The following is a 12491-nucleotide window of genomic DNA, read 5'->3' on the forward strand; positions in this document are numbered from 1 at the left end:
GTGCGGGGCGTGAGGGCTGGTTAGTAGTAACCACTATCACCAAGGGCAGCCCTATCAATTTCAGGTAGATCAAACACCCTAACATAAAAAGTACAACTACTAGAGAAGACACTGCTGAATTTTTAAAAAAATCTTAGAGTGGAAAAGAAGCTATATAGGAAAAGATTGATCATACATGAATATGTAAAATTTTAGAACTCCTGCAGAGAAAAAAAAGGAGTATAAAAAAACTTAAAGTACAAAAAAGTTTGTAAAAAAATATTTGCCAAGGATGATAGATAATGCGTTAACTTCATATTAAAAGACGTTACAGGACTTCCCTGGTGGTCCAGTGGTTAAGAATCTGCCTGCCAAAGCAGGACACGGGTTCGATCCCTGGTCCGGGAAGATCCCACATGCCACGGAGCAACTAAGCCCGTGTGCCACAACTACTGAGCCTGCGCTCTAGAGCCCGCAAGCCGCAACTATTGAGCCCACGTGCCACAACTACGGAAGCCCGTGCGCCTAGAGCCCATGCTCTGCAACAAGAGAAGCCACTGCAATGAGAATCCCTTGCACTGCAACGAAGCGTAGCCCCCACTCGCAGCAACTAGAGAAAGCCTGCGTGCAGCTACAAAGACCCAGGGCAGCCAAAACTGAATAAATAAATTAATTTAAAAAAAAATTTTAATAAAAAAAATAAAAGACATTACATATCAAGATCAATAGAATTCTTAAATCAGTTTTTTAAAAAAGAGAAAAGTAAGCAAAGCACAGGAACAGAAATATAAATAAAAATAGCCAATATATGATATAAATGTTGTCTTGCAATAAAAGAACAAATTAAAGCAAGATATCACTTATACGTGGAATTTTAAAAATATAACAAACGAATGTATATAACAAACTGAAATAGACTCACAGATATAGAGAACTAGTGGTTACCAGAGGGGAGAGGGAAGTGGGGAGGGGCAAGGTAGTGGTGTGGGATTAAGAGATACAAACTACTATGTATAAAATAAATAAGCAACAAGGATATATTCTACAGCACAGGGAAATACAGCCATTATTTTGTAATAACTTTAAATGAAGTATAATCTATAAAAATTCTGAATCACTATGTTATACACCTGAAACTAATATAATATTATAAATCAACTATACTTCAATTAAGAAGAAATTAAAGCAAGATACTATTTTCACCTACTACACTGTCAGAGACTTTTAAGTTCAATATGGTGTTGGGGTGAGTTTGGGGGACTGGATTACCCCAATTGGAGGAAGTGCCCTCTTTGGAGGGCAATTTGATAATATCAAATTTTCAAGGACACTTCCTCCTTCATCCAACAGGAATTTATCCTATAGCTATACTGCACAAATGTGCAAAAACTCATTCATATGCGAAAATATTCATTACAGTATTTGTAATACCACAAATTGGAAATAACCTAAACATCCAGCAATAGGAGGTAGGAGGCTGTTAAGCAAATTGTCGCATCGTATAAAGGATTTCTGTGCAGCTGTTAAAAGAACAAGGAAGAGTTACCTATGTTGATATGAAAAAACTATCTCCTCAAGAGACAGTGTTAAATTAAAAAGCAATGAAAGCATAGAATATTATATACAGTATAAGTCCATTTGTGTGGGGGGGGGAGAATATACCTATATAAGTATTTATGTTAATGGGAATGATACACAAGAAACTATTAACAGTGGTTACCTCTTGGGAAGGGAATTGGATGAGGGGAAGGAATTACTTTTCATATTATACCTCTCTGTATAGTTTGAAATTCTTTATACCTATATGTAATTTTCACATATTACCTTTATTGTTTGTTTAAAAACTAGTTTAAAATAGTTTTATTCTAAACATAGGTGAACATAAAGTATGGATATCTTTTTTAAATTAATTTATTTATTTATTGTTAATTTTTGGCTGCGTTGGGTCTTTGTTGCTGTGCGCGGGCTTTCTCTAGTTGCAGCGTGAAGGCTTCTCATTGGGGTGGCTCCTCTTGTTGCGGAGCACAGACTCTAGGTGCGTGGGCTTTGGTAGTTGTGGCATGCGGGCTCAGCAGTTGTGGCTCACAGGCTCTAGAGCACAGGCTCAGTAGTTGTGGCACTCGGGCTTAGTTGCTCCGCGGCATGTGGGATCTTCCCAGACCAGAACTCGAACCCATGTCCCCTGCATTGTCAGGTGGATTCTTAACCTCTGTGCCACCAGGGGAGTCTCAAGTATGGGTATCTTAACATTTGAATTTACTATACTAGAGGAAATGGATGTTCTGTAATTCCCAGTTTTATTTTCTAACAGAGGAAGTTCCTCAGGAAGAAAAGGACTTGAAGATAGTGTTTAGAGGCAATTAATATACAGTCGTCCCTCAGTTTCCTCAGGGTCCCTCCCTGTCCCCTCCACAGATACCAAAAGCTACAGAAGCTTAAGTCCCTTATATAAAATGGTGCAGTACCTGCATATAACTTATGCACCTCCTCCCATATACCTTAAATCATCTCTAGATTACTTATAATACCTAATACAATGTAAATGCTATGTAAACAGGTGCCAGCATGTGGCAAATTCAAGTTTTGCTTTTTTGGAACTTTCTGGATTTTTTCCAAACATTTTTGATCTGCATTTGGTTGAATCCAAGGATGCAGAACTTGTGGATACTGAGGGCCAACTGTAATTCTGTCTTTGGCTCAAGGATAGGCCAACGTCAAAGTAGTAACTGAAAAAAGTCTGATTCTGATACTCAAATCCTGGGTTCTTGTGTCCTAAGACTGGGCACAGTTAGAGGTTTTGCTTACAGTGTTACTAATCTCACAACACCTCTGCAAAGCAAATAACGGTCATCTCTGGTTTAAGCCCTGAGAGTGCCCTTAGGGGATCATATTCTTGGTAGTCTTCCTTAGCTCCTCCGAAGCACCCATTCTCTGCTGAACAGAACCAGGAGCTTTCCTACATTCTCATGTAGGAAACAGTCCTTTAAAGTAGGTATTGCCTTCATGTTGGATTGGGGAAACAGACCCAGAGGAGTTAAGAAACTTGCCTCAAGTTACAGAGCCACTATGTCTGACTTTAATGCAAATATTCTTATCACTGTACCACAGTGCTTGTCACTGCGGCTTTTTATCTGACTTCAACATTTCTACCACTTTTGCTGGCTTTTCTTCCTCTGCCCATCCCCTAAACGCTGGAGTTTCTTTTTTAGCTCTCATTTCACTTATATACACCCCCTGTGCAATCTCATGTACCCCCAATGTTTTCAATTACCGTGCATACACAAATGGCTTCCAAATCTAAGTATCAAGCTCAGATCTCTCTTCTAACCCCAGATCTTCATACCCAGCTGTCTACTCGACAGTCACCTGAATGGGTAACAGGCATCTCTAGCTTAACCTGTGTAACCCAGAGGGCATCAGCAACCTCCCCAGGCCTGGATCACCTCTTCTCTCCTGTCCTCTTCTATGGAAAAAAAATATTTCAATCAGGAAATTTCAAGTTTTCCATTCCTGAACACAGGTCTTACACTTACCCATAGATTTGGAGGAACTCCATCTCTAAACTCTGCCTGGGATAGCCAACACTAGGGAGGCTAGAAGAGGCTAAGGAGTGGGACAGTCACCCTGGGTCTGGGAGGTAATCATTGGTCCGTTTCCCCCTTCACCCCAGAGGTAGATAAGTAGAAAACTTCTGAAGACTCCTTAATAATGTGTAGCCTCTACTGTGTCCAGACTTGACCTATATGTATAGGACCGTCCTAGATGAAAGCAGCAGTTACTAACTCCTATATGACAGTAATTTACACACAGCATCCACTGACCAAATAAAATACCTAATGACAAAATATAACCATGAATTGAGTAACACTTTTAGATGATTCAGTATTTTAATAAAATAAATCCTATCGTTTACATCCTGTGACAATGGTACAAAAGTATAAGACATAGGCTTTTTGGATCCACCATCTGTGGTGGTGCCGCCACCAGGATGCAGATTTTTGTGAAGATCCGGACAGGGAAGACCATCACTCTCGAGGTCGAACCCTCGGATACAATAGAAAATGTAAAGGCCAAGATCCAAGATAAGGAAGTAATTCCTTCTGACCAGCGAAGACTGACCTTTGCTGGCAAGCAACTGGAAGATGGACGTACTTTGTCTGACTACAACATTCAAAAGGAGTCTACTCTTCATCTTCTGTTGAGACTTCGTGCTGGCACTAAGAAAAGGAAGAAGTCTTACACCACTCCCAAGAAGAACAAGCATAAGAGAAAGAGGGTTGGGAATTCCCTGGCGGTCCAGTGGTTAGGACTCTGCACTCTCACTGCGGAGGGCCCAGGTTTGATCCCTGGTTGGGAAACTAAGATCCCACAAGCCACACGGCCAAAAGAAAAAAAAGAGAGAGAGAGAGAGAGAGAGAAAGGTTAAGCTGGCTGTCCTGAAATACTGTAAGGCGGATCAGAATGGCAAAAGCAGTCCACCTTCATCGGGAGTGCCCTTCAGGTAAATGTGGTGTGGAGTTTTTATGGCCAGCCACTTGGACAAACACTATTGTGACAAATGTTGTCTGACCTATTGTTTCAACAAACCAGAAGACAGGTTATTGTATACTGGTTAATAAAAGACATGAACTAATGAACTAAAAAAAAAAAGTATAAGACATGGTTATTTAGTCCCAGGCAGTACTAGGGATGGATTCAGACACCCACAGGTTTGTAAAGCAGAGCCTAAGAACAATACTCAGATGAATTTAAAGATTTTTTTTTTTAAATAAAAGAAGGGGAAATTTTAAAAACTGTAATTAAAAGGCAAACAACAAACAAGGGAAAACATCTGTAGTATATGTAGTCTAATTATACTAAAAGCCCTTACTAATCAGTAAGAATAAAACCAATGGCCTATTAGAAAACCGATAGTGGAGACTTGCCCTGTGGCACAGTGGTTAAGACTCGCAACGCAGGGGGCACAGGTTCGATCCCTGGTCGGGGAACTAGATCCCACATGCATGCTGCAACTAAGAGTGAGCATGTCACAGTTAAGGAGCCAGCGAGCCACAACTAAGAAGCCCACCTGCCACAACTAAGACCCAGCACAACCAAATAAATAAATAAAAGAAAAAAAGAAGAAAACTGATCATGGATATTAACAGACAAATCAGAAAACAAGAAATCCAAATAATCAATAAGGTTTAGTAAAAGATGTTACGATTACGAATATTAAAGCTATGCATGTTATCAAAACTACCATATTACACATCAAATTGACAAAGATATAGGAGAAAAAAGTACTGATGAGAGTTTATTGGAAATGGGCATTCACATCTATTGCTAGTATGAATGCAAACTGCTACAACTTTTCCAAAGGGCAATTTGACAACCTGTACCAAAAGCTTTAAAAAGGCACAGACTTTTGATTCAGCAATTCCACTTTTTAGCAAGTTATTTATTTGGAAATAATTATAGATGGTCACAAAGATTTATGGATAAGGATGTTCACTGTAACAGTATTCATAACAATGTAAAATTGGAAATAGCCTAAATGAGAATGATTAAATAAGAGATGGTAACTTCAGTGGTGTGAAATATTGCATAAAGGTTTTTTTAAACCATCTTTTAGAATAATACTCAAATACATAAATAAAATAAAACAGATTATAAAACAGAATGTATATTCCAATCCTAGTTTTAGAAAAAAAATATTCATATAAATGTATACACAAAATTTTATTTTGTTTTTTTGATTTTTATTTTATTTTTTTACACAGCAGGTTCTTATTAGTTATCTATTGTATACATACTAGTGTATATATGTCAATCCCAATCTCCCAGTTCATCCTACCACCCCCACCCCCACTTTCCCCCCTTGATGTCCATATGTTTGTTCTCTACATCTGTGTCTCTATTTCTGCCTTGCAAACCGATTCATCTGTATCACTTTTCTAGATTCCACATATATGCGTTAATATACAATATTTGTTTTTCTCTTTCTGACTTACTTCACTCTGTATGATAGTCTCTAGCTCCATCCACGTCTCCACAAATGACCCAATTTCATTCCTTTCTATGGCTGGGTAATATTCCATTGTATATATGAACCACATCTTCTTTATCCATTCGTCTGTCGATGGGCATTTAGGTTGCTTCCATGACCTGGCTATTGTAAAGAGTACTGCAATGAACACTGGGGTGCATGTGTCTTTTTGAATTATGGTTTTCTCTGGGTATATGCCCAGTAGTGGAACTGCTGGGTCATATGGTAATTCTATTTTTAGCTTTTTAAGGACCCTCCATACTGTTCTCCATAGTGGCTGTATCAATTTACATTCCCACCAACAGTGCAAGAGGGTGCCCTTTTCTCCACACCCTCTCCAGCACTTTTTGTTTGTAGATTTTCTGATGATGCCCATTCTAACCAGCGTGAGATGATACCTCATTGTAGTTTTGATGTGCATTTCTCTAATAATTAGTGATGTTGAGCAGCTTTTCATATGCTTCTTGGCCATCTGTATGTCATCTTTGGAGAAATGTCTGTTTAGGTCTTCTGCCCATTTCTGAATTGGGTTATTTGTTTTTTTAATATTGAGCTGCATGTGCTGTTTATATATTTTGGAGATTAATCCTTTGTCTGTTGATTCATTTGCAAATATTTTCTCCCATTCTGAGGGTTGTCTTTTCGTCTTGTTTATAGTTTCCTTTGCTGTGCAAAAGCTTTTAAGTTTCATTAGGTCCCATTTATTTTTGTTTTTATTTCCATTACTCTAGGAGGTGGGTCAAAAAAGATCTTGCTGTGATTTATGTCAAAGAGTGTTCTTCCTACGTTTTCCTCTAAGAGTTTTATAGTGTCCGGTCTTACATTTAGGGCTTTAATCCATTTTGAGTTTATTTTTGTGTATGGTGTTAGGGAGTGTTCTAATTTAATTATTTTACATGTGGCTGCCCAGTCTTCCAAGCACCACTTACTGAAGAGACTGTCTTTTCTCCATTGTATATTCTTGCCTCCTTTGTCATAGATTAGTTGACCATAGGTGCGTGGGTTTCTCTCTGAGCTTTCTATCCTGTCCATCGATCTATGTTTCTGTTTTTTGTGCCAGTACCATACTGTCTCGATTACTGCAGCTCTGTAGTATAGTCTGAAGTCAGGGAGTCTGATTCCTCCAGCTCCGTTTTTTTCCCTCAAGATTGCTTTGGCTATTCAAGGTCTTTTGTGTCTCCATACAAATTTTAAGATTTTTTGTTCTAGCTCTGTAAAGTGCCATTGGTAATTTGATAGGCATTGCATTGAATCTGTATATTGCTTTGAGTAGTATAGTCATTTTCAAAATATTGATTCTTCCAAGCCAAGAACATGGTATATCTCTCCATCTGTTTGTGTCATCTTTCATTTCTTTCATCAGTGTCTTACAGTCTTCTGAGTGCAGGTTTTTTACCTCCTTAGGTAGGTTTATTCCTATGTATTTTATTCTTTTTGTTGCAATGGTAAATGGGATCGTTTCCTTAATCTGTCTTTCTGATTTTTTTGTTGTTAGTGTATAGGAATTCAAGAGATTTCTGTGCATTAATTTTGTATCCTGCAACATTTCCAAATGCATTGATTAGCTCTAGTAGTTTTCTGGTGGCATCTTTAGGATTCTCTATGTATAGCATCATGTCATCTGCAAACAGTGACAGTTTTACTTCTTTTCAAATTTGTATTTCTTTTTCTTCTCTGATTGCCATGGCTAGGAGTTCCTTGCCACTATGTTGAATAATAGTGGCAAGAGTGGACATCCTTGTCTTGTTCCTGATCTTAGAGGAAATGCTTGCAGTTTTTCACCATTGAGAATGATGTTTGCTGTGGGTATATGGCCTCTATTATGTTGAGGTAGGTTCCCTCTATGCCCACTTTCTGGAGAGTTTCTATCATAAATCGGTGTTGAATTTTGTCAAAAGCTTTTTCTGCATCTATTTACATGATCATATGGTTTTTATTCTTCAATTTGTTAATGTGGTGTGTCACATTTATTGATTTGCATATATTGAAGAATCCTTGCATCCCTGGGATAAATCCCACTTGATCATGGTGTATGATCCTTTAAATGTGTTGCTGGATTCTGTTTGCTAGTATTTTGTTGAGGATTTTTGCATCTATATTCATCAGTGATATTGGTCTGTAATTTTCTCTTTTTGTAGTATCTTTGTCTGGTTTTGGTATCAGGGTGATGGTGGCCTCGTAGAATGAGTCTGGGAGTGTTCCTCTACAACTTTTTGGAAGAGTTTGAGAAGGATGGGTGTTAGCTCTTCTCTAAATATTTGATAGAATTCACCTGTGAAGCCATCTAGTCCTGGACTTTTGTTTGCTGGAAGGTTTTTAATCACAGTTTCGATTTCATTACTTGTGATTGGTCTCTTCGTACTTTCTATTTCTTCCTGGTTCAGTCTTGGAGGGTTATACCTTTGTAAGAATTTGTCCATTTCTTCCAGGTTGTCCATTTTATTGGCATAGAGTTGCTTGTAGTATTCTCTTAGGATGCTTTGTATTTCTGCAGTGTCTGTTGTAACTTCTCCTTTTTCATTTCTAGTTTTATTGATTTGAGTCCTCTCCCTCTTTTTCTTGATGAGTCTGGCTAAAGGTTTATCAATTTTGTTTATCTTCTCAAAGAACAAGCTTTTAGTTGTATTGGTCTTTGCTATTGTTTTCTTTGTTTCTATTTCATTTATTTCTTCTCTGATCTTTATGATTTGTTTCCTTCTACTAACTTTGGGTTTTGTTTGTTCTTCTTTCTCTAGTTCCTTTAGGTGTAAAGGTAGACTATTTGAGATTTTTCTTGTTTCTTGAGGTAGGATTGTATTGCTATAAACTTCCCTCTTAGAACTGCTTTTGCTGCATCCCATAGGTTTGGGATCATCGTGTTTTCGTTGTCATTTTTCTCTAGGTATTTTTTGGTTTCCTCTTTGATTTCTTCAGTGATCTCTTGGTTATTTAGTAATGTACTGTTTAGTCTCCATGTGTTTGTGTTTTTTACGTTTTTTCCCTGTAATTTATTTCTAATCTCATAGTGTTGTGGTTGGAAAAGACGCTTGACATGATTTCAGTTTTCTTAAATTTACCAAGGCTTGATTTGTGACCCAAGATGTGATCTATCCTGGAGAATGTTCCGTGTGCACTTGAGAAGAAAGTGTAATCTGCTGTTTTTGGATGGAATGTCCTATAAATATCAATTAGATCTATCTGGTCTATTGTCAATTAAAGCTTGTGCTTCCTTGCTAATTTTCTGTCTGGATAATCTGTCCATTGGTGTAAATGAGGTGTTAAAGGCCCCCACTATTATTGTGTTTTCCCGTTGATTTCCTCTTTTATAGCTGTTAGCATTTGCCTTATGTATTGAGGTGCTCTTATGTTGGGTGCATATATATTTATAATTGTTGTATCTTCTTCTTGGATTGATCCCTTGATCATTATGTAGTGTCCTTCCTTATCTCTTGTAACAGTCTTTATCTTAAAGTCTATTTTATCTGATATGAGTATTGCTACTCCAGCTTTCTTTTGATTTCCTTTTGCATGGAATATATTTTCCCATCCCCTCACTTTCAGTTTGTATGTGTCCTGAAGTGGGTCTCTTGTAGACAGCATATATATGGGTCTCGTTTTTGTATCCATTCAGCAAGCCTGTGTCTTTTGGTTGGAGCATTTAATCCATTCACATTTAAGGTAATTATTGATATGTATGTTCCTATTACCATTTTCTTAATTATTTTGGGTTTGTTTTTGCAGGTCCTTTTCTTCTCTCGTGTTTCCCATGTAGAAAAGTTCCTCTAGCATTTGTTGTAGAGCTGGTTTGGTGGTGCTGAACTCTCTTAGCTTTTGCTTGTCTGTAAAGCTTTTGATTTCTCCGTCGAATGTGAATGAGATCCTTGCTGGGTAGAGTAATCTTGGTTGTAGGTTCTTCCCTTTCATCACTTTAAGTATATCATGCCACTCCCTTCTGGCTTGTAGAGTTTTTGAGAAATCAGCCGTTAACCTTACGGCAGTTCCCTTGTATGTTATTCGTTGTTTTTCCCTTGTTGCTTTTAATAATTTTTCTTTGTCCTTAATTCTTGTCAATTTGATTACTATGTGTCTTGGCGTGTTTCTCCTTGGGTTTATCCTGCCTGGGACTCTCTGCACTTCCTGGACTTGGGTTGCTATTTCTTTTCCCATGTTAGGGAAGTTTTCGACTATAATCTCTTCAAATATTTTCTTGGGTCCTTTCTCTCTCTCTTCTCCTTCTGGGACCCCTGTAATGCGAATATTGGTGCATTTAATACTGTCCCAGAGGTCTCTTAGGCTGTCTTCATTTCTTTTCATTCTTTTTTCTTTAATCTGTTCTGTGGCAGTGAATTCCACCATTCTGTCTTCCATGTCACTTAACCGTTCTTCTCCCTCAGTTATTCTGCTATTGATTCCTCTAGGGTATTTTTCATTTCAGTTATTGTATTGTTCATCTCTGTTTGTTTGTTCTTTAATTCTTCTAGGTGTTTGTTCTTTAATTCTTCTAGGTCTTTGTTAAACATTTCTTGCATCTTCTCGATCTTTGCCTCCATTCTTTTTCCAAGGTCCTGGATCATCTTCACTATCATTATTCTGAATTCTTTTTCTGGAAGGTTGCCTATCTCCACTCTACTTAGTTGTTTTTCTGGGGTTTTATCTTGTTCCTTCATCTGGGACATAGCCCTCTGCCTTTTCATCTTGTCTATCTTTCTTTGAATGTGGTTTCTGTTCCACAGGCTGCAGGACTGTAGTTCTTCTTGCTTCTGCTGTCTGCGCTCTGGTGGATAAGGCTATCTCAGAGGCTTGTGCAAGGTTCCTGATGGGAGGGACTGGTGGTGGGTAGAGCTGGGTGTTGCTCTGGTTGGCAGAGCTCAGTAAAACTGTAATCCACTTGTCTGCTGATGGGTGGGGCTGAGTTCCCTCCCTGTTGGTTGTTTGGCCCGAGGCAACCCAGCACTGGAGGCTACAGGCTCTTTGGTGGGGCTAATGGCAGACTGCCGAGGTGGGGGTGGGGGGGGGCTCATGCCAAGTAAGTACTTCCCATAATTCCTGCTGCCAGTGTCCTTGTCCCGGTGGTGAGCCACAGCCACCATCCGCCTCTGCAGGAAACCCTCCAACACTAGCAGGTAGGTCTGGTTCAGTCTCCTATGGGGTCACTGCTCCTTGCCCCTGGATCCTGATGTGCATACTACTTTGTGTGTGCCCTCCAAGAGTGGAATCTGTTTCCCCCAGTCCTGTCGAAGTTCTGCAATCAAATCCCACTAGCCTTCAAAGTCTGATTCTCTGGAAATTCCTCCTCCCATTGCCAGACACCCCAGGCTGGGAAGCCTGACGTGGGGCTCAGAACCTTCACTTCAGTGGGTGGACTTCTGTGGTATAAGTGTTCTCCAGTTTGTGAGTCACCCACCCAGCAGTTATGGGACTGATTTTATTCTGATTGCGCCCCTCCTACCATCTCACTGCAGCTTCTCCATTGTCTTTGGATGTGGGGTATCTTTTTTGGTGTGTTCCAGTGTCTTCCTGTCGATGACTGTTAGTTGGGATTCCGGTGCTCTCACGAGAAGGAATGAGTGCATGTCCTTCTACTCCACCATCTTCCACAAAATCTTAACAGTAGTTGTCTCGAGGTGATGAAAGATGATTGACCGTTTTTCTTTGTAAACTTTTCTATATTTTCTGAATTTTCTAAAATAATATTGGTGAGACAGTATTGCCAGCCTCTGGAGCCAGACCACCCAAGGTAAAAACCTGATTCTGACATTTGTAAGCTGTATGACCTTGGGCAAGTTGTTTATTTTCTATGTGACTCTGTTTCCTCATCTGTAGAACACAGGAATGATAATAATAATACTTACCAAATAAGTGTATTGTGAGGATTGAGTTAACATGAGATAGGCCTTACAGGCAGGATCTTGCATGCAGTAACTGCTTTAAATTCTAACTATTATTATGTATTACCTTTATGAACAGAAAATATAGATTGGCAACTCTGTATAAAATCTGACAGAAGACAACACTATTTACCAGAATAGTATCATAGTAAGTTTGAATTTCTCCATGTCTTCTCATGAAGTTGGCCTTTGGGGCCACTGAAATCTGACATTTAATCATCTTATAGGACTTCCCTGGTGGTCCAGTGGTTAAGAATCCACCTGCCGATGCAGGGGACACGGGTTTGAGCCCTATTCCGGGAAGATCCTACATGCCGCGGAGCAAGTAAGCCCATGCGCCACCATTACTGAGCCTGTGCTCTAAAGCCCGTGAGCCACAACTATTGATGCCCACGCGCCTAGAGCCCATGCTCCACAACAAGGGAAGCCACCGCAATGAGAAGCCTGTGCACCGCAATGAAGAGTAGCCCCCACTCACTGCAACTAGAGGAAGCCCGCGCACAGCAACGAAGACCCAGTGCAGCCATAAATAAATTAATTAATTTTTAAAAATCACCTTATAATTCTTTTTCCCCCAAACTAAAATCCTTGATGTGTTTTTTTTTTTTTCTTTTCTT

The 12491-nt window shown here is 39.2% G+C and overlaps 2 protein-coding genes across 4 annotated transcripts in view; both read left to right on the top strand.

Annotated features, from left to right (window-relative positions):
* TMT1A (thiol methyltransferase 1A) overlaps positions 1 to 12491 on the top strand; it is a 36138-nt gene that overhangs the window by 989 nt on the left and 22658 nt on the right. The window lies entirely within an intron of this gene.
* LOC149747997 (ubiquitin-like) lies at positions 7 to 12491 on the top strand. The gene has a single exon (XM_089920728.1). The coding sequence runs from the start codon at positions 3968 to 3970 to the stop codon at positions 4403 to 4405; it is 438 nt and encodes a 145-aa protein (XP_089776854.1). The 5' UTR covers positions 7 to 3967; the 3' UTR covers positions 4406 to 12491.

Source organism: Delphinapterus leucas, chromosome 11 (genome assembly GCF_059928025.1).
Source record: "Delphinapterus leucas isolate spDelLeu-1000000601 "Yukka" chromosome 11, BTC_Dleu_Yukka2, whole genome shotgun sequence".
Classification (NCBI taxonomy): Eukaryota; Metazoa; Chordata; class Mammalia; order Artiodactyla; family Monodontidae; genus Delphinapterus; species Delphinapterus leucas.